At 37.4% G+C, this 25843-nt stretch overlaps 3 protein-coding genes across 6 annotated transcripts in view; 1 reads left to right on the top strand and 2 right to left on the bottom strand.

Moving 5' to 3' along the window:
- Positions 1 to 263: 263 nt before the first annotated feature.
- On the bottom strand, positions 264 to 4021 carry foxj1b (forkhead box J1b). The gene is made up of 3 exons (XM_058793904.1): positions 3735 to 4021; positions 3014 to 3600; positions 264 to 1779 (listed from the first exon to the last, which is right to left on the bottom strand). The coding sequence occupies exons 2-3, from the start codon at positions 3563 to 3565 to the stop codon at positions 982 to 984; spliced, it is 1350 nt and encodes a 449-aa protein (XP_058649887.1). The 5' UTR covers positions 3566 to 3600; positions 3735 to 4021; the 3' UTR covers positions 264 to 981.
- A 1241-nt stretch (positions 4022 to 5262) lies between these two features.
- mgrn1a (mahogunin, ring finger 1a) lies at positions 5263 to 14926 on the bottom strand. 4 transcript variants are annotated; one of them, XM_058793106.1, is made up of 17 exons: positions 14490 to 14926; positions 14029 to 14147; positions 13864 to 13952; positions 13560 to 13706; positions 13046 to 13163; positions 12817 to 12883; positions 12676 to 12719; positions 11639 to 11686; positions 11277 to 11345; positions 10975 to 11134; positions 9714 to 9826; positions 9068 to 9285; positions 8869 to 8983; positions 7904 to 7949; positions 7554 to 7670; positions 6414 to 6456; positions 5263 to 6070 (listed from the first exon to the last, which is right to left on the bottom strand). In XM_058793106.1, exons 1-16 carry the CDS (start codon positions 14575 to 14577, stop codon positions 6419 to 6421), a joined length of 1596 nt encoding a protein of 531 aa, XP_058649089.1. In that variant the 5' UTR covers positions 14578 to 14926; the 3' UTR covers positions 5263 to 6070; positions 6414 to 6418. The 4 variants fall into 4 exon arrangements, with proteins under 4 accessions (XP_058649089.1, XP_058649090.1, XP_058649087.1 ...); XM_058793107.1 differs by having other exon boundaries at positions 9068 to 9279; XM_058793104.1 differs by lacking the exon at positions 6414 to 6456.
- Positions 14927 to 15373: 447 nt separating this feature from the next.
- The window catches only part of ubald1a (UBA-like domain containing 1a), an 11149-nt gene continuing 679 nt past the window's right edge, over positions 15374 to 25843 (top strand). Inside the window, 4 exon segments of the mRNA XM_058793114.1 lie at positions 15374 to 16063; positions 16623 to 16682; positions 24889 to 25070; positions 25072 to 25843. The exon segment at positions 25072 to 25843 is cut by the window's right edge and continues 679 nt beyond it. Of these exon segments, the coding sequence (XP_058649097.1) occupies positions 15956 to 16063; positions 16623 to 16682; positions 24889 to 25070; positions 25072 to 25336 (615 nt within the window). The 5' untranslated portion in view covers positions 15374 to 15955 and the 3' untranslated portion in view covers positions 25337 to 25843.

The following is a 25843-nucleotide window of genomic DNA, read 5'->3' as shown; positions in this document are numbered from 1 at the left end:
TGATCAAAAAGTGTATCAATTCTCAAAGGCAGAATTATAAATATAATTATCACAATGGTCATACATCATTTTAAACATTTAGGGAATGATAATTATTCTAATAATGACTTTAAATGAACAAAAACCTTTTTTTTTTTTGAGGAACAGATTTTTTTTTTTTAAACGCAAACAGTGCTAAGGAAACAATGTAAATTTATTTATTATGTATACAAAGAACTCATCACATGCAAAATTCAAAAGCAACAGACTGAAAAAAGTTGTACAGATTGATCTTTTTATTCAAGTACAGAATATATTTTGTTTCGTGTTGCATGTTTCAGTCCATTTCTCAAAGAATCGATACAAGTACACTTCTAGAACAGTCATTGCCTCGTAAGATTGCCACCCACAGTTCATGGTAAATTTGAGACTAATGCATTACATTTTGAAACGTACAGGAGAGCACTTGTGGGACACTTTGCACTCTCATAGATTATCATAAAAGAGAGAAAATAAATTATGAGGCTAAATCACTGGGCAACAAACTGAGTTTCAAAGTGCTTGTGCGGGCTTATTTTGTCTCTGGAAATGATTTAGTGAAGCACTTTGGCTTGTTGCATCCCTTTTCCCTCAAATATGTGATTTTTATTTATTTATTTTTTTTGTTAGACTTATATAATGCATGACATTACCTAAAATATCAAGTAAACTAAAATGAATATATTAGATTGATGAATCAATAAGTCACTCCTAAATAACTACACTTGTCCCACAACAATATTTATCCATCTCGAGAAAATTTCCAACAAAAAAATCAAGAATTCAAAGATCAAGGCTGATTATAAATGAATCAGTATAGGTTCTTACAAAATGCAAAAGAAGTACAAAGAATAATTACATATAACCTCTCACATCCTCGGTAATTCATTATGCTAATGTAGCAAAACAAAAGTCAATAGGTCTTCAGATGAGCAAAGACAGTGCATATGCATTCAGACGTGTTCACAGATAGGACTCTGCTCTTTCCCAGAGTTGCATCTCAGAGAAGAATCCCTCACAAAGCCCATAGGCATGATCCAAGGTAAGTGGGATGGCTTGGACTTCCTCTTTAATCTCCCAAGGGTGCTGATGCTGGTGAACCTGATCTGTGAACATTCCCTCATAATATTGCGGATGGACCTGTACTTGCTGGTGGTGCTGTTGGTGAAAGTCCTCCATGTTGCATCCCATCATGCCGTTCGCCTCTAGGTAAGCACAAGCCTGTTCGTCCTCATTGCTGTAGCCAGGCCCGTGCTGGTTCTGTGAAGATAGCTCCATCTCGCATCCCAGCGAGCTCAGCGCTGTGTTGATATCCAAATCCTCAAAAGTGCTGTCATTCCCACTTAGCACATCGTCAAACACAGATGCCAGGTCAAAATCTCCTCTCAGTACGTCTGAGGTTTTGATGTCGGTGGTTAACAGAGGGCTCTTGGAGACTCTGGCCAGCTTGCTGCCTCGTTTGGGGAAGATTTGCTTGCGTTTGTTTCCTGGGACAGGTCCTTGGAAGTGGCCCATTCCCATTTGTTGGCCGGTCTGGTTGCACTGAGAGCCGTACGAGGAGCTGGGAGAGGATAACATTTTGCTCTGTCTTTGGGTATTGAAGTTTGTGGCAGGCATTCGCCGCCGTTTGAAAACGCCATTGACAAACATGTCAGCGTACTGCGGGTCGATTTGCCAAAAGCCTCCTTTTCCTGGCTCGTCTTTCTGCCTGGGCACTTTCATGAAGCACTTGTTCAGGGATAAGTTATGGCGGATTGAATTCTGAAAGAAAAGGAGAAAAATCAGTTTATTTGAGAGTTAAGAACAAGGAGAGCAGGTTTTTAATATTTATATTTCAAGTTTAAAAAGTATTATGCAAACTTAATTGTTATGCCAACGTTATGGTTATTTTTTTAGAATTTAAGACTTCCAGTGACAGAAGAAGACGGCATGCATAAAGCTTCCTATAAAATCCCACCATGCAACAGGTAGAGGTGTCCTATTTCATTGGCTCACTGTGTGTGACAGAGACAAATGGGGGAGGGGGAGGGGGAATGTTGCGTGTACAGGAGTAGATATATGGTGAATAAGGCCAAGGCTCTCTAGTTATGCAGTGCTCCTAGTTTCACATGATCAGTGGCTCCCTTAAGGATCCCTCATTATGGAAGCAGGCCTCAGGAAACCTAGTGCTCTTGGGTATAGTGGTCTCAGCTTCCATCATCAATCACCCTAGCTTAAGTATAGATGAGTGCACAGGTCTGTTTTGGTACTAATACCAGTTAATAGTGTCAGTATGATTCATGAATGAATAGCTCTTATGAATTGGTCCTTTTGGGTGAATCAGAAACATGTGTGGTCCGATTACCATACAAATGACTAAAATGATTATTTTAGTGAGAATCAGAAATATACAGAGCTACAAGTGTAGTGTGAGTGCAGAACTACTGACTCTTATGAACCGGTTCTTTTCAGTAAATTAGAAACATACAGATATACAAATAGTACGATTCTCAAACGAATGACTCTGATGAGCTGGTTCTATTATAGTGAATCAGAAACATACATAGATACAAATGTAGTCTTTTGAGCCGTTTTTCAATTAATCATAAACCTTGAAAATGAATGCATTGAACCATAAGTTATTATTCTTGTTGTTTGATTCAAAAAGTTTAGAAAGTAAACACTTCTTATAAGAGGTGCATAACTTTGTTATATCTGGTCTGAAAATTGAAATTGAAAATTAAAATCTGAAAAAAATCGAAAGAATCGTATTTCTGTTTTCCCCACAAAAGTACTAAAAGAATCGTTAATGGAACCGTTATAAAACCTGAATCGTTAGGAATAATCTTATTATGGTCGGTGCACTTGTTGCACAAAAAAATTTAAAAATTATGCAGTTTCTCTTTCTCTACTTAAAAAAATCTAAAGATACGGAACCATTAAGTAAAAAAAATTATAAAATAAAATAAAAACATTAAGTGATTCTCAAAGATAAATAAATGATCGGTGAAGATACCTGCCAACTTGGCTCCGCGTATCTGTAGTAGCAGAAATTCTCCGTGATCCAGCTGTATATGGCCGACAGAGTGATTTTGGTTTTGTTGCTAGCTTGCATTGCCATGCAAATTAGAGTGGCATATGAATATGGTGGCTTCACATGGCGGTTTGTTTTATAGTCTATTTCCTCAGACGGATTTGTTTGCGCCGTTATGTAGTGTCCCGCTTGCTGGTGCGCGTATGAATTCGCCAAACTGCTGCAGGACGTTGTGGGATTCCCAGGTGTTTGTGGCATCCCTGTGGCCGCGGTATCTCCAGCAGGTGGGCTGGAGGGCGAGTCGGTGCCCCCCAGCTGGTTTTTGTGGTAGAAGAGGTGTTGCGGATGGCAGCCGGAGCTGGGAGTCCGCTCAGGATTGGCACTGAGGATGGAGAAGTTCTGCAGCCAGTGCAGACTGGTGAGACTGTCGTCAAAGTGAACCGAGCCGCTGACATTGTCCTGATCCTCCGGATGAAGCATCATCCATTTCTCTTTGAATTTATTTGCTATCTCTGGACTCATTAACACTGGCATCGTGGGCACGATTTAGTGTTTTTGAAGATACAGATCTGTAAAGCAGACAGCGTTGCTTGAAATTTCAAAAATAACGGTTGATAAAAATTTGACAGCAAAAAGTGTATTTTATAAGCGTGTAATCCACCACAAGGTTAGGCAAATGAAATCCCTCGTATTAAATGCCTACCTGCGAAATGAAAACACGCCAAAGACCTCGTCGGTAACGGTGAATTTCTCTCAGTCCGTTAACGTTAGATTGAGCAGCCGGTTCGCCTCAGTGCAACAAGTGCAGCAGATGAACCTGCGCATCCACAAACTCAGACATGTCCTGATATCTACTGCGTAAAAGTATTATTCCAATCCAGTCTTCAAGAAAGCCATATAGAAACACATTTACTATTTCGCAGGCGAGTGAATACGAGAGAAATGAGATGTAGGCTTTGCACTCCGCCGTTTTGCCTGTTTCTTAATAGCCCTTTAAACGTTGACGCTCTCTGATTGGCTGAGAGCTCCAGAGTTGAACATGTCATTGTCCCTCGCGAGGAGTGTACTGAAGCACACATCCGCGTGAAATGTGACAGGTGCTCATTTTTTTGCAATTATAGAAATGTATCAAATTATTAAATTATTTATTATATTTTAAACCTCGTAAATTGACACATATTACTTGATTCAAATGCAGCCTATAAACTGATACATTCACGTTTTTGCGTTTTATCCATTATTATTATTATTATTATTATCATCAGCATCGTTATCATTTTTTAAATTCTTTCTCGACGTTAATTTTCCTTTTAACTTTGCTACATGCCTGGAGTGAGTCGTTAGAAAGTCGTTGGTAATAAACTATGCGCGCGCGCCAAGAGTTTAGAAAAGGCGCAGAAATGAAAATAGTGACGTCTAATAAAAGGAGCGCGCCACTCATCCCGCCTGAGAGGAGACCTCTGCCCTCTCAAAGCATTGGTTTACCCGCCATATTGCCCAACGTATAGCCATTAGGCTGAGTAAACCCACTAAAAAATAGTCTCTGTATTTGAATTCAAATATTTCAGGTAATTAGTGAAACTACAGCATAAACTACAGGTGTTTCGTCCGACTCAATTTGAGCCTATTTCTAAGGAGTGAACATACTGCCACCATCTGGCTAAATATGTTCTTTACACTAAGCTCAGCTATGTGTATGATAATTATAATGAAGACTTTTTAAATGTTTTGTGAAAGAAGTCTAACCAAGATGACATTTATTTAAAAACACAATAAAAGAGAAATAATATGAAATATTATCACAATGTAAAAAAAAAAAAAAAAAGGAAAACAAAATATATTTTTATATAACGTTCAACAGCCATTACTCCAGTCTTCAGTATCATGTTCCTTCAGAAATCATTCTAATATGCTAAATTAATGCTTAGTTATCAACAATGAAAACAGCTTTACTAAATATTTTTGTGGAAAATCTTTTTGAGGATTCGTCGATGGACACAAAGTTCAATGAACAGCATTTTAATGCATTTCTGTTATATATATATATATATATATATATATATATAAAACATCATCTATTTATGGTATTATTAGTAATTAGCCATTGCTTAATTTCTAGATTTCTTTATGGTAGCTATGGGGATTAGGGTTTATGCTGGAACAGCAGGATCATTGATAACTATAATGTAATGTAATTTATGCCTTAAAATAAATAACCACAGTGACTCATATTTGTGCACAACACTTTATGATAAAACGATTTGACTACATACAAATATACATAACTTTTAAAGGTGCCCGACATAGATAAGCAGCAGTGAATTCACTAAAAAGCATCAGATATGTCATTGTAAATCATGGCAGATCCCTCTATAAACTACTCATTAAAGCTTCAAGAAGTGCTACAGCTTCCCACTTTGTATATTTCAACGGGAGGACGAAGGGACAGCCACACAGTACTATAAGGCACAAAACAAATATATAAGATACAGACGTAGATGACTACTTCAACTGGATAACTGATTATACTATACGTCCGTATCATACTGCAATCTGATGCACTTAGTGTTCAATTGCTGATTATTTAAAAACAAAAAAGTACAAAGTCATAAATCACCATGAAGCTGCATATACTTCAGAGACTGAGCATCCATGAAAAGAATTTGAGTCATTCAAAATTTCTGAACTCTCAAAGCAAAAGCTATGACCGTCTTATAAATGACAATTTCTTTTCTTTTTTTTTTGTATTGTGTTTCTGTTAGACAGTGAAATATCTTGGACTCTTCACTACACGGCTTTGATTGTGGTACTCAAGAAATAATTGTCTTAATTGAGACAGGGTAGCATTCATGAACAACAGTGTGCTGGAATGGGAATAGATTGATTTAAAACAGCGGGTTGATGAAACTGGCACAGCAGGGGGTGTTTATGAAGGAAGCCGCTCATCTTCCATGCGCAGGGTGCTGGGGAGGCAGAGCAGGGGCTGACTGGAGCTGCTGGTGCTCTGACTCTTCAGGCTTTCTATGGACTCTGATGAACCTGAGGAAGGGTGAAGACAGGTGGAGTGAGAATGAAGGAGAATATTCACTTCAAGTTTGAACAAATTTAACTGAACTACTTTTTCTTATGATCTTATGGTTAAAATTAGTTTTGCAGGCCAGTTGGGATTACATATGAATTTTCTTTAATTACAACTGTTTTAAAATGCTGGACCAGATTGTGAAGTGTCCTATCATGGACACATAGTATGAAAAGGTTTTGGTAATGTAATGTGTTTGCATGTGACTTATAAATAACTTATGAACTGACGCTTACACAGCTACTGGTAGAAAAATAGAAAACCAGTAAAAAGAAAGAAATATTCGTGACATTGGTGACCTACCAGAGTCAACATTCCTCTACAGCAGTGGACCATGACTCAGACGCTGTGTGTGTTAAGAGCAAGCCGAAGTTAGAGTAGGAAAGAGAGAGGGTTAGGAGACAGCACAGCATTAGACATGCATTAGACACACAGAACCAGCATGGTAGTCCATTTCTGCCACATAAAGGGGGGAAATATCATGCTTTGGTAAATCATGAATCAAAATTATGACATACTAAATCATAATTATAAAAGTTGAAATTGAGATGAACAAAAGTACATTTTTTGTCATAACGAATTAGTATTTTATACATTTGACTTATAATAATGACTTAGTATCTCATAATTAGGACTGCTTATGTTATAATTATGATTTAACAAAACATAATAATTGTTTTTTGTTGTTGTTTTTATCCTTATGTGGTGAAAATGGACTACAATAGCACAAGATATATTCTTCTTAGTTACATGTAAAATAAAAACTTGGAATTTAACATCTGATTTAATTACTAGTGACATTTAAATACTATAATAAACTATTTATTTCTTATTCAAAATATAAATGCTGTGTACTATGTTATTAAATTATATTTAATTACAAAACTTACTTATATAATAAAATAAAAAATAGCATTTAATCCAATCACATTCGTAGCTGAAACATTTTAAAATAATTTATTTAAAAATAAAATTAACTAATAGAATTATAAAATTTACGATTTCATGATTTTACATCAAGAATCTATCAAATTATCAGAGAAAATATTTACACCCTTATTAAGAATGTCTTGATGTACTTGAGATTTTTTTTTCTAGTGTATAGACGGCATATAAAATACACTGTAAGAGAACAGTAAAAATGCTTTTAAAGACTGAAAAAATGTATTTAAACAGAAGCTTTACTTGATAGAAATTTCTGAGCAAGGAAGCAGCATTAACAGAGAAGGTTCACACAGCACAGCATCAGTTCTGCCAAACATGCTGAAAAATTTGCTTGCTCTAACTTTGCTCTTTTGCATTTTCTCAAAGTCAACAGTACAAAAGCTTATCAGGACGTAGAAGACACCCCACCCTTGAAAAAGGACTCAAAAGGAACTATTCCTACATAAGGAGTTTTGGCAGAATTCATGGGGGCGTCAGGATTGTGGGGTACTGACTCACCAGGCAGGGCCAGATCTGCTGAGGGGTCACTTTCTGTCCGGCTCAGGCTGCTGCGCTCACTGTGGCAGTCCTGTAGGATTTCACTCACAGACGCACCCAGGGATCTGCTCTCTGAACCTGCCAACATGACATGATTAACATGGTTTGCTCTCCATCACTGGTACTGGTACACAACCAAAGCCTGAGAGGATGCAGGTCAGTCAGAATGTTCATATTATATATAATTTTATATCATACAGTATTATATATTACATAATATATATTTTCTTTATCGCTGCTGGCCATATTATTTGCAACACCGACATTAAAAGCTTCATTTTAATGCTGATTTGCAAATCAAGTTTGCCAACCTGAATTTGGGAAGCCAGGTTTGGTGGACACACCCTCTACTGTGGCCTGTTGGGAAATAAACTAGAATGAGCCATTTATTTACAGGTTGTGGGAAATGATAAGCAGACACAACAGTGTAGGTTGTTTACTAGTTTGCATTTCTTTATCAGTCGTGTGCAACAAGGTAAAACCCACAGATCTATGCAAACTAATTCACGGAGTTACACAGTCAGCTCATCCATGCCATGAGTCACACACAAGCATAATGAATGTTTCCAAGAAATACATTTGTATGGTTTATTTATGCCACAGGCACTCAGACAGGTAATTTCAAGACCAAGAGTAAGAAAACTCTTCATAAAACAGTAGTTCCTGCTCGCCTTTAAGAACACTGTTAAAAGAAAGCCATCTGCTCACTGGGTTACACTTTATTTCAAGGTGATGTTGTTATAGTGTAATTACACAGTACTGTGTGATATTAATGAACCATCACTACTAAATTACATACTATAGGGCATGTCTACAGGGGTAGTTGTGGCCTAATGGCCTAATGGTTAGGGAGTCGGGCTTGTAACCTGAAGGTTGCTGGTTCGATTCTTGTTCCCTTGAGCAAGGCACCCCTAATTGCTCCCCGGGCGCTGGAACAATGGCTGCCCACTGCTCCGGGTGTGTGTTCACTGTGTGTGTGTGTGTGTACATTTGTTCACTACTCACTGCTGTGTGTGTGCACTTGGATGGGTTAAATGCAGAGCACCAATTTTGAGTATGGGTCACCATACTTGACAATATGTCACGACTTAACTTATGTTGGAGTGAAAATCTGCAAGAAAGTGGACCTTGAGAGCCAGAGTTGAGAACCTCTTCTATAAGGTTAAGGTTTGGTTTAGGGTTAGTTGAAATCAACTTAAAATAAAGTGTTACCATTTACTGGCTTGTCAGTGGGCATCATTTCACAAGTACAGGGAAGAACTTGATAGTGGCTGACCTCAGTGGGACTGAGACTACAGGGCAGAACAGACTGAGGCTGGGCATCAGAGAGCTCTGACATCCTCTCCTCGTCTTCCTCCTCCTGTATTGGGGATGAGGGAGAACGTGTAGACCTGGAAACATGACACATTTCACTGGAAAAAGAAAAACATTATTTGAGCATTTTCAGAGGGAGTATTTTCACAATACAGACTTACCCATCTGGTGACTTGCTACCTTTGCCCTTCATCGATGTGGTATCTGCGTTCTGCTGCCGTCCAGTCAGGTTAAGGGGATCCCCCATCTCCCCAGAAAACTGGATCTCCTCATAGAGAGGTGCTGATGGGATTGAAGGGGACACGGGTTGCACCCCATTCAAGGCTTCCAGCAGTGAGATGGGCTCATAGCCAGGAGGGATATTGTCGGCATTCTGAGACTCAACAGGGAAAAAAAAAAGTGTGTTGTTAGTAAACTTCTGACTTATTTCCATGTAGAATCAAAAGAATTTAGAGGTCTTATATTTTGAAAGTTATGTAGTTTAACACACACATTTTTTAAACATATTCAAACAGAAAACTTATTTTAAATTGTAATAATTTTTTTTAGCATATTACTGTTTTTACTATTAAAAAAAAAAAAACAGTAAAAAAAAATCAATTGAACACAAATTTGTCCAAAATATTGGATGTTTGAAATGAGGAGTTTATGCGCCACTGAAAACCTGAAATACCATTCATAACTGTACTGGAGTCAAATGCGAAGCACGATTCCACTGGACAAAATCAATACTACTGTAGCAACACAGTGGAAAAGGATCCATGTTGTATTAATAAATTAGAGTACAGGATGAAACATGAACTTTACCGAATGCTCAGTATGGTCAGAGCTCTGGGACAGCACTGGGCTAAAGGAAACTGGTGAGAGAGTGGCAGCTGTTTTCTTCCTCACGGCTCGAATCTGGAGCAGGGCTCTGAATGCTGGGGCAGCGAAAGGTGTAAGAAAGGTCAGAAGAAAAAAAGGATACAAACAAGTGCACTGTGCATAAACAAACACAGGTGCTGCATCCTCACACTGCAGATTAAAAGTTCCCAGATTCATTTGGCTACAAAAAAGGAGGTAAATATTTGCACAGCTGGTCTTACTGTCGAAGCAAAATCAGCGCACATTCTCTCAGTGAAGAAGATCTATAGGGCAGAAACATTTTACACAAGTGCACAAAAGCCTGGCCGACTAAACCACAGGCCTGTCGTATATAGTTTCTTATTAGCATGTTTCTCCTTCAAGGAATGAAAAATTGCTAAATAATTTACCCTCAGGCCACCCAAGAATAGATTTGGAGAAATTTAGCATTACATCACTTGCTCACTAATGGATCCTCTGTCTGGAGTGAATGGGTGCCGTCAGCATGAGAGTTTAAACATCTGATAAAAATGTCACAAGCAATTGACACACCTCCAAGTCCATCAATTAATGTCTTGTTTAATATCATTGAGACATTAAAACTGTCAATTCTGGCCAAAATACCAGTCCATAATCCATAAAAAAACACTCCCTTGTTGTCCTCTCATATCAAAACCCAGCAACATTCATCTTAATGATGAATTTATTACCAACTCTCATTCTGATGGCACTCATTCACTGCAAAGGATCTATTGATAAGCAAGTGATTTTAATGCAAAATTTCTCCAAATCAGTTCATTTTCAGCTAATTTTAAATTACACAGCAAGGAAATGTGTTCTTTTCAGAAAAAAAAAAAAACTTAAACATGTAACAAATATAAATCCACTAAAAATTATCTGATGTCTGTCTATTACTTCACATAAACCGAATAATCATTTTTACATGACATCCCCAGCAGATGGCACTATTCAGTCACATGATCTGCACTGCATAAGTGATCAGTGATGCACTAGTGACTATTCATCACTAAGAACAATAAAAGGGGTAATAAAAGCACAATGGTAAATCAGTACATATTGGATTAAAAAAAAAAAAAATCATCACTCAGCCTTTTATCTTTATGGCCATACCCACTTTAAAGGTTCGGCTCATTTAGCGGAACAAATCTGAATAATAATGGAGGAACAATACGGGAAGCTCAGGCGTTGATTAATGAGTACTTACGCAGTCTGCAGATAGGGCAGTTGTTGGCCTGGTAACGCAGTGTGTCAGCACAGGCATTGCACAGACACAGGTGCCTGCAAGGGAGAATGAGTGTGTCACGCAGGTCTGATAAACAAACCACACACTCGCTGCTGTTGTCACTGTTCTCATCCTCTGTGGACTGAAGAGAGAAGACAAAACAAAACACTGTAAAATAGTACATGAAATCAGAGACAGAAAAAGGCTGGATGGATATTGAGTTACTAGTTGTGCACGTCATATCTCATCTGCCCTAAATTCTCTGGTGTAGCGACATGATTTACCTTTGTCTCCTGATTGTTCCGGTTTTCAATGCCGTAAATCTCCTGCAGCAGATAGCTCACGCGGTCCACCTAAAGGATGAGCATGTGATATGTAAATGTGGATTGCTGGCATGGGAAACATCACAGCACAAATCAAAATGCTCATTATCTTTTTCATGAAGTGACATGGCCCGATTACTGCTTTCACACATGTGCAGTGGATAAGCGTGCACTAGTGTGGACAGATCAAAGCTTTCAATCCGTCTGTTTAATGAGGAATCCAATTAAGAAACACAATCATGCAGCCACAATCACAGATATACTGGAAAATGAGCACAAATATCAGACCCTTACATTTAATAATGAGCCACAAAAATACTTACGATTTGCTTCTGTTTCAAAGGCTTCACTGAGAAACTGCCATCAACATGCTGTAAGGGAAAAAAAAAAAATATATATATATATATGAAGATTTGCAAAAACAGATAACTCCATTTTTAACGATTCTTAGAAATCACGTTTTTTCATTATGCATTCCAATTAATCTCAATCAAACTGCAGTTGGGTTATTTTGACTAGGTTAAAAAATAACTAAAAAAAACAGCTAACTAACACAATAAAACAATAAAACCATAACATAATAAAAAACATGTTTTTTCACAATTTTAAAAAACAGAGTTATCTGTTTTTGCAAATAAACTCTTCATATATTATTAATAAATAAAAGGTAATAAGGTAAAAGTCTGAGAAAAGTCTGTGAATATGAGAGATCAAATGCGCTCTTGGAAAAAGGTCAGTGAAGAAATCTCTGCGTATTTCCATTCTTGACATTAGCACTGCTTGGAAAAATACTTTTAAATATTTTTATTTTTTTTACCTCCTTCTCGTCTACTCTTTAAAGGCAACATTTAACATCATAGTTATATCAGAACAGTGATTAGAATTGAATGAAAGCTTTTTTAAAATGTGTTAAAAGGAGTACTTTATAGTTCCTAAATTAATGAAAACAGATTAATGCGTTACTTTTAAACATCTCTTGATATATTAGTCTGATTATGTTGTGTTAATAAAAATGTATGATGCTTTCTGTGGGAACTTTTGTTCTATGTAATAAGGCTAAATTATGTTAATTCTGTCTACTTTCTTTTTCTACATTGGCTACAAAACAATTTTCAGGGTTTTAGATTTTTTTGACCATGACTTCTAAGAGCCTGAAAAGTCACAATTTAAACATTTCAAACCCACATTCCAGGTTTGCCATGATCATGTGAATCATTAATCTCAAACTATCCTGACTCTATAAAACCCTGCCTGGTTAATGAGTTACTCAGTGTTATTCAGTGTTACAAAACATGACCGAATGCTTGCAAGCTTTCAGCTGACATTCTTGAGCGTAAAACGAATCTCAAGAAATACACACCCTTTCAAAAGCCGCCAAAAGAACATGTGCATGCCCGGTGACGTCTGTAACATAAAACGCAGTTTTGTGAGACAACAGTATGCAATGCTATTACATAATTCTAACTGATAATAGTTTTTATGATCAAAATTTTTCACCAACCATCTCCATCATCCACTATTGCTTGGACCACCAAAGGGAAAACGCCTTTGTCCAGATCAAAGTTCAGCTAAAAAAAAAAAAAAAATTACAGAAATATTTCAATGTTTATTTCTAAAAATACACCACACCTGCCTATTCACAATTGTTTCTAAAAACATTATTCTTTTAGAAAGTCATCACAGCACAAAGGCATTGATATCTAAAGAAATGTAATCTTAGAAAATCATACCTCTTCAGGTTTCCATTTTGTGAAATCAATCTTGAAGGATGGCAGAGAAAATTGCTGATTTATCCCTCTCTTATAATGGACCGTCTCAGACACCATTGAAGGGCTCTTGGGGCTGTATCTTTAAAGAAAATTGTAGTGATTATCACCAACACATCACATCTCAGAATACCTGAGTGTGTCAATTACTAATAATGTGCATTAAAACACAGTGACCTATGTAAAAGGGCTTAATCTTTATATCTGTATTTAGACCAAGGGCTAATTGTACCACTGTTTCCAAGGAAAGAATTAAGTTGCCAGGAGAGATGTTGTCTAGATGCCAGTGGTTTATGTTTCTTTGGACTCAAATAGCGCAAGTGAGGCTATCAATCACAAGAAACTTCTAATTATCATCTAATCCTTTTCCTCTAAAAGTAATTCACTTAGTCACAAAACGCATACACCACAAGCACAGTGATTTAGCATCATTCAACTGCAGAAACTTTACCCAATGTACTACTCAGTGGAAACTTACATTGCCATCCCATTGGCAAACTCCTCAAAGGCCTGACAGTATAATGTAATAGCCACTCTGGCGTCAGTATCAAAGCAGAATTCAACACTGTAGAGAACCCTGGGATCTCCTGTATCCTCCGGTGTGCTGTCAGAATCATCCTTATACCTGCAAAAAAAAAAAATTGAAAAAAAAAAATAAAAAAAAATCGAAAAACAAAAGCTGGTTGTCAAACCTCCACACATCTCTTTCTTATTTCAGCATATATTCCACATTGTGGCACCATCAGCAGCCCCTTCAAGCCATGACAATAATCACAATTTACCTGACAAGTCGTAAAGAATCCTTTCTGATGTTCACCAAACTCCTCAGCGTCTTCACAGGCTCATGCGGTGCGGGGGTCACATAGGGAAACTGTGTAAAACAGGACCAAAATGTATGTGTGAGAGTGTCAGACTCGTAAAATTTTGAGGTTGTTTCATTTGGTCACCTGCACAGGTCTGTTGCCTAAGAAATTCAAATCCATATTTTCTCCAAAAAGATATCCCTCTGGATGGGGTGTGTCAAACTTTTCTCCTCCCATGAAAAAATGGCTGGTGAAATAATTTCCTGCAATAAAGACATTTGGTAGATTATTATCTGGGATGGATGTGGTCATTAGACAATGTTGACACAGGGTGATGTTTTAATGCATCCATGAGGACATCAAATTAGTAAATCTTTTCTGCATATCTATCTATATATTTTCTTTTCTAAGCCACTGCCAAAGTAAATTTAAAAAACAGAAGCGTGTGACATTCTGTGAATAAATGCTTTTTTTTTTAACAGAAAGTAACAAACATAAATAATATGTTGACAGTCCATGACACCAAAAATGGTGAAAATACACACTACATTAGACTTCGTAATGAGGCTAACGTTTGTCAACACTTTACTTAAATGACATTTTACCTGATTTGGGGGGATATCTGTACGCCGAATTGGCTTGAATATCGATGTCTTCAACCCCAGCAATCCTCCTGCTCAGTATTGAACCCATGTTTGTGTGTAAATGGCTGCTGAAGACCGATATATGTGGATAAAGGAAGATTTGTTTGGACAGTTAGCTGGATACGGTTTGCTTCCTCCGCTATGGATACATTCCCATCTCTGGCGACAAAAAGAACTGCGCGAACAAAAGAAATCAACTTTTGTATCTACGTTTTAGCTCTACTAAAAAACAAAGTGACTTATGTAAAATCAGATAGCTCGCGAGTAGACGCCAAATAAACGACGTTTAATCGGTAAACAAAATAAAAACAAACAAGACTATTGGAAAAGACTCTCTTCTGAGGAACCCATACTCTCGCGAGATGGGATTTTCTGAGAGCAAAGGATATTGGGATATGTTGTTCCTATCTACCGTCCGTCGGGGTCTCAGCTGACCTAAACAGAAGATAGGCACACCACCAAATCTTAAAAGAACCCTTAATTCGACACTAAGGGCTTTTTAATTAATTATCATGGACATACAATGAGTTATGTTTATGATTCACAAAATGAATAAATTCCAATATCGATGATGAAAACGATTCCAAAATCTTATTTTATAACACACAAACTAATATCATATATGGATCGAGCACTATTAAATAATTATATATTGTTTATTCCGTATCTGTGTTTAAGACGTGATGCTTTTTTTTTTCTTTTTTTTTTTTGTAGTCAAAGCATATAATTTTACCAAAAGCGCAGTCACGCGCTGTTATTAAAAGTAAAAGCAACGTCATGTAAAAGTTGTCGTCATATGCTTACCATTACCACTACAAAGGACTGCGCTAAAGTACATCAGGGGGTCTTCTGTTAAGATGCTAGTGATTTAATTGGTGTTGGAAGATTTGTTTACCATATTTGGGAAGGTAGTGGCATAACTCGAATGGGAATTGGACTGGAACGACCGTCATTCATAAATTCTGCCTTCTAGAACCTAACAAACAAAGCGTTGCATGACGGGATATGTAGTTTCAGCGTTTAAAGAGCAACTTAAACACGCACTCTTATCCTTGTCGCGTAGTTTATATATGCCTTTTCTTTGTTTAGGATTGGATATTGTCAAAATTGTATAAGCAAAATCGTCAACATCGATCTGGAGCGCTTCAACATATACATCAAACTAATGCAGTGTCATCAGAAACACAACAAACGTGGAATCCCGACGCATACAATTCCCATGACCTCCGCCCCGCTCTGATTGGCTGCTTCATGCTGTCACTCATCCGGCGCTCGTTACACTAGCGCTCCTACAGTAAATATTTGTGTTTGCTCAACCGGCTGTAATGGTGGACGACTGAAAGAGAAAAGCGGAGAGACTAAATCTCAAAAATCCAGTCCCGGGTAAAATACTATTGTTCGTGGCTCGGAAATAAACACCAGCGAATATGGATGAACTCAAACATCAAGTTATGATAAACCAGTTCGTCCTGACAGCTGGATGTGCCGCAGACCAGGCGAAACAGCTTTTGCAAGCGGCACATTGGCAGTTTGAGGTAAGCGCAATGGAGAGCACACTATGCATGCCTACGCTAGTGCATTGTTTATGTGATGCATTGCATACTCTGTCGCGTGTCTGGTTGCCATTGCTTAATAATGACTAATAACAATGACCTAAACATGTTTTAGTTTCCTCCTTGGGCATATAAAATCTATTAATGCCGTCTGCATGTGCTTTATTTGGAATAAAACGGCACTAAATTGCATCTCTATAGTATAACAATTGCGAAAAGCTCAGCAGAGACAGGCTTCAATCCAATTAGAGTTTACTCCAGATTAAATACTATAATCCTTCCCCGTGACACACTGTACTAGCTTCCCATGTTATTATGCAATGAAGATGACCGCTGACAGATTACACTCCAGCAGAGCTCAACACTGATACAATGTTGTGCTTTCGTTTTTCATTTAGATCAGCCTAAATCCTGCAGCCATTCTCAGCTCTCTAAAATAAGTGAAACTCCGACAGTTTTCCAGTCTAGCGAGATATAAATATGTTTGAATATTATTATACGGCATGTGAGGTAATGCTGTATTATGATCTCTCACTCACAGACAGCCCTTAGTGCCTTCTTTCAAGAGACAAATATCCCTTACGGTCACCATCATCAAATGGTGAGTATGAAAGCCGTCATCTCTGTTTATAAATGCTTATTAAATGTAACTTTTTTTTTTCTATTACATGTGTCTGTAATGTATCTACACGTGCTCCGTTTACATCGTGTCTGAAACAATAACAATGTAAAGCTGTAGCCATAGTGTCGGCCATGTTGCGGAGAGACGGGGCTTCCAGAAATAAACACACACACACACACACACACACACACACAGGCGCTGTGTTCACTGTTATTACTGTAGTGTGCCGAGGTAGGCAGTATTTCATTGTTGCAGTATAAATAAAAAGAAATAATGGCCGCAAGGTTGAAGTACCACGAATGTGGGCTATCACTGGTCAAGCAATAAGCAAGTGTCTTCTTGAACATGACTAGTGTTTCATAATTCCTTTATGAAGAAGAGGTATATGGTATGTGCATCATGATGACAGAGTTCTGGAATATCCCACTGTCACCTTTGTTTTCCACTTTTATGAAAAACCTGGGCATATCGGTACTTTACAATAAGATCACATTAGTTAATTCGCATTAATGGAATAACAATTAGCAATTCATTTGTTACAATATTTAATAATCTCTTTTAACATTAGTTCATTTCATGTTAGCTCAGGTCCAGTAAATAATGTTAATAGACACATCTTTTGATTTGAATAATGTATTTGTAAATGTTGAAATTAATATTAATTTGTAAAATTAATAAATGCTTGTTGTTATATTATGCTTTATTTTTCTTTAATTATTTTTCATTAGTTTATGTTAACTAATGTTAACAAATGAAACCTTTTTGTGAAGTTATTGTTAACTATTGAAATTGTGTTATTCAATAGTGTTATTGTGTAAAAATTCGAAGCTAATCATATATGTCTAGAAAAATGTCAAAACAGTGGGATTTTTATTATTATTATTTTTTTTGATAAAACAGAAATTATGTAATTGAAAATTTGGCATTCATAAATGTTCAGTTAAACATTGCAGTTCATGCATGTTTGTGTCTGTTTGCGGTTTATTGAATAAATGGTTTTGCCGAAGCAAAAAATATCTACAGATCATTGTTTATCGCTGAACACAGGATAGTTTGCCCACTGCATCACAGTCTAAATAGATCCAGGTGAAAGCACAAGAAGCAGAGGTGTGATTTTTGTTGCATGCATGGCTGCCAACACTTATGTTATTAGTTATGCAGTCCTAATTGAGTTTGCACCACAATTTCCCCTGCACCAGCACACTTATTCTGATTGACAGTGAAGTCATAAGTGCATGAAAAAATCAGCAGACTTGTATGCTTACCTCACAGAGTGTTGTTTTATATTGGTTTAGTGTATAGTTTTGTTTGGAGGATTCCTAAGCAAACAGATCTGTAGATCTGTTCAGAATCACTGATCGTGACTGTAGTCTTTGATCATAAAGTAATTTACTCAACATGAGAATTTTTATTTTTGGGTGAACTATTCCTTTATAATTTATTTTTAAAGCACAACATCACAGTCGTAATTAAAGTTTGCCACATGTTCAGGCCTCCCTGGAGCTTAACATCTTTATGAGCTGCTGTTCATTTTACTATTAAAGGTATATTATTAGGAAATAATTGTTGTGAATGGGTATATCGTCAAGGGTTGAGATCATGCTCTGGACAGGTGTAATGTTAGATGTTTGTCTCCTAGAGTGATCCTGATGCTGTAGTCCTACAATAATTGCTGACCGCGTTAGCTCATAACTCACACGCTGAGCCGAATACTCAAACAGAAAGTTGGGTATCACACAGAAAAGGCTCTTTAAGTAACTTAATTACAAATTTTATAATGAAATCTGGGTTCTGAACCTGAAAAAAGTAATTCACACTAAAATTGCTCCCTTTCAGTGTTAGAATTAGAAAGTAGGAGAAAAAAGATGATGTATTGAAAAAAAATTAATCCATGTATTGCTTATGACTAATAGTGACAGAATACACTGTGGACAAATGTGCAAATCAAGAAAAAATTACACTTTTTATAATTTAATTTAGTTCATCAATTTTTAAATAAGGATTTATATCTGTTCTAGAGATGTCTATAAATGAGTAAAAATTATTAGAAATCAAAGTTAAGTTTCATTACCAAAGAATAATGATTTATACGGAGCAAAAGTTCCACATTTTGAGAAATTAAGGTTTGGCCCGAGGAATTATTGTATTCTGTCCAGTGAAGCACTGACTATGCAGTCACCGCCAAAGAAAAAAGAATAGCCCTTAGTAAGATGGCCAGTTATCCTCTGGTTAAAGTGAGGTAATTAAAACAGGATTTAATACACAAAGGGTAGAAAAGGCTCTTTTCCTGGCATTGGGGCTGAGAAGGAGGGGTACAAATTCTGGTAACTTTAACTGTGGTTTGTTCCTGGGTGTGACCTAAGAAAGAGTTGGCAGTATTTTAATTCTCAGATACAGCTGAATTCCCTGCACCTTACAGACAGGGGTGGGGAAAGGGTAGAGTAATGACAGGACTTTATTGCAGTTAACAGTCAGTTTGATTAAAATGATCATGGAGTGAAGCTCCTTATCTTGATGACCTTACAGTCTCTGTAGCCTATAAAAAAACGAGTAGATGTTCTCTCTTGTCAAGGCTGTGAATTGGGGAAGTGGGACAATCAGTGTGAAACATTCTAAAGACAAAATACAGGCTGATAAGTTAAGAAACACCAGAATGTCTAATCAAAGGCAGTGTATACAAAGTATTTCACTCTGAAACAGTGATTATGTTTGAGTATTTGGCCTTGAGTTGGTGTCGTGGTTTGAGCCAGAAAGAGTAAACCGCATTTACAAGCAATGCTTCCCGGTATGCAGTGAGTATGAATCGCAGAAGTAACGTGCAATGCACGTGGGTTTAACTGGTTAGCATGGCCCAGATTGCCCTGGCTGGTTGATGATTTCAGCCCCCTACAGAATTCAAACCCCAAAGTTAACCATTTGTAACATCCGTTCAAAAACATATCACATCATATTCTTCTAGATAATCAAAATAGCCTTTCCGATTACTCTTTGGAAGCAATGCTAGGATAGCAAGCTAATTTGTGAGCATTTAACTGAAGTCACAACCAGAGATAAAGGCATTTCCTAAAAATTATTTTTTTCTCTTTTTTTCCTCTAAGCTAGATTTGTGCTGACATACTCTTGAAGCTTGTCACTGCAGATCTGTGAATTGTCTCTTGAATGGTAAATTGCTTGAGGTGTTCATCAAGTCACTTTGGATAAAATTGTATGCTAAATGCCGCGGTAGCAGCTAGCAGACGAACTGTTTCTAATGTAACCGGGGGAAAAAAGAATGAGAAATGTTTTATTCAACCAATTAAAACTTCTGACAATACATATGGTATGTTAGAGTATTTTAGGCCCATTCACACCAAGGACAATAACTATAACTAAAGTTTTAATAATCATTATAATTCTATGAGCTGCATGTTCACTCCACATAGCTGTGTTAATGGCACAGAAAAATTATACTGTTGGAACCAATTTTCAAAACAGTTTTTCCAGCTGATGTACAATAAAATCACTGACAGCCATTCAGAATCCTCCCAGCTTTAAAGACCTGCTGGAGCATTTAAAGCAGTAGACGATGTCCACAAGCAGTGCACACACTTATATAGTGTGAATGCTAATTTAGTAATCACTGTTTTTACAGTATTTTTTTTAAATAGTTTTCACCCTGTCTGTTCTCTAAATGCATGCTATAAATCATATATGCATATTTCATTTTATTTTACATTTCTGACCTCTACCTTCCAGTTATGCAAACTCTTATTGAGTACAATACTAACACCTCAAAATCCAAACAAATGATGCATAATCCAATTCCCAGCTCTACATTTTTTTTCTTTTTTAACAAGCTGTTACACTCTGATGTACGTCACAATACAGAAGAAAATATTTGTTCCTACTTCTGTTTAATCACGAAAAAATGCTCTTGGACAGCAGTCATAACTCCCCAAGATGTCTTTCAGTTGGACGACATTTAAACTGTTCTGATTGAACAAGTTTTGCTGGTTTACTATCACTGCACAATCACTTGGCAGAGGACACTGCAGCCAATATTAGCCGTAGAGTCGTGTCCTTCATTTTAACATACAGTAAGTATAAATCAAGTCTTGTTTCATTGTGAAAATCAGCCTTTTTGTTGACAATACTTGCTTATTGTTTTGCTCTGAAATCCCTCTGTACTGTTACACTCAGGTTAATAATCAAGCCTTGAACTGAGAGATCATTTGCTCACATATGTGTAAACACTTACACTTACACACACACACACACACACACACACACACACACACACACACACAGTATAATAGAGTGCAGAGATCAGAAAAACCTCTGCAGTATGTGATTACAAATTACTGTTATAAAAATCAAAGCACCTCCTAAAGGCATTGGCTGCCTGCTCGACGGCAACTCCTAGCGTCTCTCTTTCTCTCAGAGACTCACAGATATGCGTACGGCAGATCAGGCAGTGTTATACAGTTTTGTGTTACAATGGAACGCTGCCGTGAACCGTCAATTATCTCATTACAAACCTTATCATTATATTTCATGAGCCATCTGCCACAGTGTGTACACTTTCCATAATTCCAGCCCTAAGTCATGTAGACATGCATGTGAAGGATGCAAAACAGCAGTTGTACTAGAACTTCCATACTAAGCGTGAAGCAGTGAATTGCAATTTGAAAGCTTTCCTTTGTTTTATGCTATATATTTCTAGCTATTTCCAATGGAGGAGAAACTGCTTGTTTGTGGGTTGGAACAGTCTGGCTCATTGAACAATAGTAAAGGGGAACAAGGTTGATGCTCTCTAATTTGTTTCACTGATGCCTCTGCAGGGCTTATGTTGTGCTCGGTGAACCAAAGATGCTGGTTTCACTCACATGTTTTTGCTATGGTTCTAGTTGGAAATGGACAATCAAGGATGTCCGATTTGAAGTCACAAAAAGATGGTTGTTTCCAAGTCCCACATTAGACCTGGACCTTTTTGTCAATGTCTTATAGAGCACAACAGCTTTTAAATGGTTTTTTATTTTTTTATTTCTTCAATATGCTATTTGCGATGCTTAATGGAGTTGCAGTTCTTTCTTGCAGTCTTTTACCTTTTGTTTTTTTTTTTGGCTGATTTTCAAATCTTTTTTGCTTAAGTCAAAGTTTGTAATTTGTGGTTTACTTTGTAGCAGGTTGGTTTGGCTCATGGCTTTTGGTTATAGACTTTTTTTTTTTTTTTAATTCCTTTGGGAAAAATGCTTCCGGAATTAAGGCAGCTGAAAAGGTGTCACACTATTGGTCTTGTTCTAAAACAAAAGCATGCGGTGATACAAGTTGATTTCTTTTTTTTTTTTTTCATGCTTTCTCTGATTTTAATTTAATATGAAGAGACAAGTAAGCCATTTGGTAATAAACTGGTTTTGTACACTGTAAGAAAAAGAATCAACATGACGCAATACTTTATTCAAAATATGGGTGAAACATCTGTGTAAAATTAATATGGAAAATTCCTTCATATTAACAAAGAACAATGTGCCCTATTTCACAGCCTTTACATTGTGTAGTGCTATCCAAACATTCTTTGTTTGAGAATCCAGACCAGCAGTGAGTTTGGGGCTAGGTTATCTTTTGACCAACCAATGGAAGACAAGGGGTGTGTTTAGAAAAGATAGATAGATGGATAGATAGATAGATAAAAATACAGTTTTAAACATTCACTGGGTTTCCAAGTAAATCAAATATAACAAACAAAAACGAAGTATAACAAAGTGGACTAGGCTGTGCACCGCAGGTTCTGTTTTTCTACGCCAACTCTGACCTCATTTCTCATCAACAGATCTGTCCTCACAACCAAAATATTTCCATAGCAACCCAGCTGTCGGCCGGAGCTTGTTTGTTATGTACACCGCACCTCTTGAAGCACGCTTTGTCAATGTTTCTGAATTATGGAGGATCTGCAGATGCATCTGCTCTCGGTTTGACGGCCTTGTTAAGCCACTGACCGTCCTCTCCACATCTGCAGCAGCTGTCCAGCCAGCTGATGTATTGCTGGATGCCATTTTGTGCGACTCTCCCAAACCGAGGGATTTTTTTCCCCCTCCTCATTGCCATTTGAAGCCTGTGTAACAGCTTCATAGCTGTTTTTTTAATCCCTCAGACTTCCTGTTGTAAACACTCTTGTGAATTAAAGGCATCTAGGGACACGGAGGTGCATTTGAGACTTTTGACCGGCCACAATGGGGTGATTGTGGTGGTTTTTGGAGAGATATCCTTACGGATGGGTCAATAAAAACTGAAGGCGGCAGTATTTAAGGTTGCTGACAGGATGGGACACGGATGCCGATGTGATTGCTGCAGTAAGACAATATGGACATGTTTCTCATACCTGTGCAAGGGCACACCAGGAAGTATCCTAATGTAACGTTGTCCGTTCATTTAGCTTTCACTGACAAAATCTCTCAAATTCTCCCCACATAGTAGTCCTAATTCAACCCACAGATTGCTGCCTTGTGCAGATTTGTGGCGACCTTTGAAATGTTGTTTATTTTTGGTGATGTTGTCCTGCCGCCGAAAACATCGCAGGATGGCGGGGGTGCTCTCATGAGGCCTATTGTGTACCTCTGTAAATGCGCGATTTGCTGCGGACAGAGGACAGCGAGTTCAGAGAGGACAATGGGGAGGTCACAGAAGTAATGGAGAAGCTGAACGGCACACCGAGGAAGGCAGAGCGGGTGATGCCAGGGCAGAGATGAGAAACAGGAAGTTGAACTGTTAGAAGAGCACCGATCAACACAGGCAGAAAGAATGCGAAGGAAGGGAGGGAATGTCGGAATGATCTGCTGGGAGAATTAAATTTTGCCACTAAAATGTTTTAGCTGCTTGTTATATGGCTTAAAATGTGTTTTATTAGTTAGGAATGTTAAAGATGTGTTGAAAGTCTCTCATTTTACTTCTGCAATCTGTAAAAGACAGGGCCTGATTTTATTTATCAGAAATTACTTGGATTATGATAGGAATGTATGAATGAGGGGTTCGTGACATCAGCTGAAAATCATGAAATCAGTGAAAATAATTTTAGAAATAGAGCAAGATTTGATTAACTTTTATTTATTTAACTTAAAGTGTACAAACTGCTACACTACTGTTCAAAAGTTTATGATCAATAGGCCCTAGTGAAAAAAATTAATTTATTTCATACTAGGTATAATACAAATACATTTACATATTTATGTACTTAATAAAAATACCCTGCTTCCTGCGCGTACTTTTAGTATACTAACCCGGTATACTTAAAGTCTGCTAAATTGGAACAACTGATTTTGTACTTAATGCACTTTAATTGTGATGGAAGTAGTGCTGAAGTCCAACTAAAGATATACTGAAGTATAGTTGATTGTGCTACAGTGGAACTATTGCAAGTATACTTCAGGTACACTTTAAATATCTTGCACTGAAAGACCAATATTATTCAAAGATCATACAATCCTCATCAATAGTGACATTAAAACACATTTTAGGCTTAATATTAAGAAATGTGCATTGTGCACAAGTAGTACTCCAAAAAAGTTCAATTATAATTTTTAAATCAGTAAGTCTCAAGCAATATATCAGTAAATACATTAATAGATTTTAACTGTACTTAGAATTAAATGAATGAATTTGAAATATATTCATTTTTACTAGGGAGATTTTGAAAGAAACAAATACTTTTATTCAGCAAGGACCTGTTAAATTGATCAAAACTGACAGTAAATACCTTTGTAATGTTACAAAGATTTCTATATAAAAATTCAGTTTTTTTTCCCCCTTTATATTCAGAATTTTGAAATTCTGTTCCTTTTAACTTTCTATGCATGAAAGAATTTGTATATTCATAATATTATCAATGTAAAAAACAGTTGTGCTGCTTAATGTGCCTAAGAAATGTGTCTTGAACACCAAATCAACACATTAGAATGATTTCTGAAGGATCATGTAACACTGGAGTTTGCCATCACAAAAAGAAATTACATTTTAAAATACATCAAAATAGCAAACATTTACTTTAAATTGTAATGTTTTTGATCAAATAAATACAGCCATGGTGGACATAAGAGACTTCTTTCTTTGTTCTTACTGACCCCAAAAAGTGATAGAAAATAATAAATAATTTGCTAAATGATGTGCATTACCCAAGAACACAGTTGTGATTATCCATCTGTTTGTTTTTTAGATGTGTACCCCCGCCAACACACCCGCAACGCCACCAAACTTCCCAGACGCCCTCACCATGTTCTCGCGACTCAAAGCCTCGGAAAGCTTCAACAGCAGCAGCAGTCCCAGCATGGCCACCTCACCCCCTCCACCTCCGGTCAGCTGGGGCATGACCCCACCCGTGCCCAACCAGCAGGGCTTATGGACTCAGGGGCCTTCCCCCCAACAAGCCCACCCGCCCCCAGGCTGGCCCTCAGCCGTCAACCAGCAAGCGGCAACCGAACAGAAGGCCAGCGTCGCCATGGAGGCCGAGAGATGAGGGCCTGGACTACACGGAGCGAGGGTCAGGGGAGGGTCGTTTCTTTTCTCTCTCACTCACCAGACATGGAGGGGGAGAGAGCTACACCAAGAATAACCAAGCAACATGGACATTTACAGAAGAGGAGCGAAAGCCAACACGAAGGTAATAAGAGAAATAAAGAAACAAGCGCACATTGTATTACTAAGAAAGAAAGCAAGTGAAATTTACCAAGTTTTTTCTATAATAAAAGAGTAGTTTAACGTATATGGGACTATGATCATTGCGCCCGTGGATTATTTCTGGTATTTTCTCAAAGATGGACGTCTAGCATCTAAGGCAGCAACTTTTCTCACATTTTACTTTTTATTCTTTTATCTGGTGTTCTTTATGCAAGACGAGAGTTGACGTTGCATGTGGATTAGCGATCTGTTTTTGCGGTTTTTAACTAACTAGTATTCAATGCAAGCGTTCATGTGTACAGTGTGTGAGACTTACACACTCAAACATTGTGTATCGGACTTACATTTTCTCTCTCCGTTGGATAATGGGACTTTTTTCGTACCTCACTGGTCACCTGACTCTACTCAACCAATCAGGGAATCTCACTAGTTGAACACACTTTTTCGAACTCGAACCGGATTTTCCATGATGCTTTGCTTTGTCCATTACAGAG

The sequence above is a fragment of the Onychostoma macrolepis genome, chromosome 12, assembly GCF_012432095.1.
Source record: "Onychostoma macrolepis isolate SWU-2019 chromosome 12, ASM1243209v1, whole genome shotgun sequence".
NCBI lineage: Eukaryota > Metazoa > Chordata > Actinopteri > Cypriniformes > Cyprinidae > Onychostoma > Onychostoma macrolepis.
The sequence above is the reverse complement of the archived record's forward strand: the minus strand, read 5'-3'. Positions and strand labels throughout refer to the sequence as shown.

Bases quoted from the DNA above. Each gene is read 5' to 3' on its own strand.
- foxj1b (XM_058793904.1), bottom strand. From the start codon at position 3,565: ATGCCAGTGTTAATGAGTCCAGAGATAGCAAATAAATTCAAAGAGAAA. The intron at 1,780-3,013 runs GTATCTTCACCG...CTTTTCTTTCAG, and splicing joins ACGCGGAGCCAAGTTGGCAG to AATTCAATCCGCCATAACTT.
- mgrn1a (XM_058793104.1), bottom strand. From the start codon at position 14,577: ATGGGTTCAATACTGAGCAGGAGGATTGCTGGGGTTGAAGACATCGAT. The intron at 12,884-13,045 runs GTATGATTTTCT...TTTTTTTTTTAG, and splicing joins CAAAATGGAAACCTGAAGAG to CTGAACTTTGATCTGGACAA. The intron at 7,950-8,868 runs GTCAGCCACTAT...ATTTCCCAACAG, and splicing joins GTAGTCTCAGTCCCACTGAG to GCCACAGTAGAGGGTGTGTC.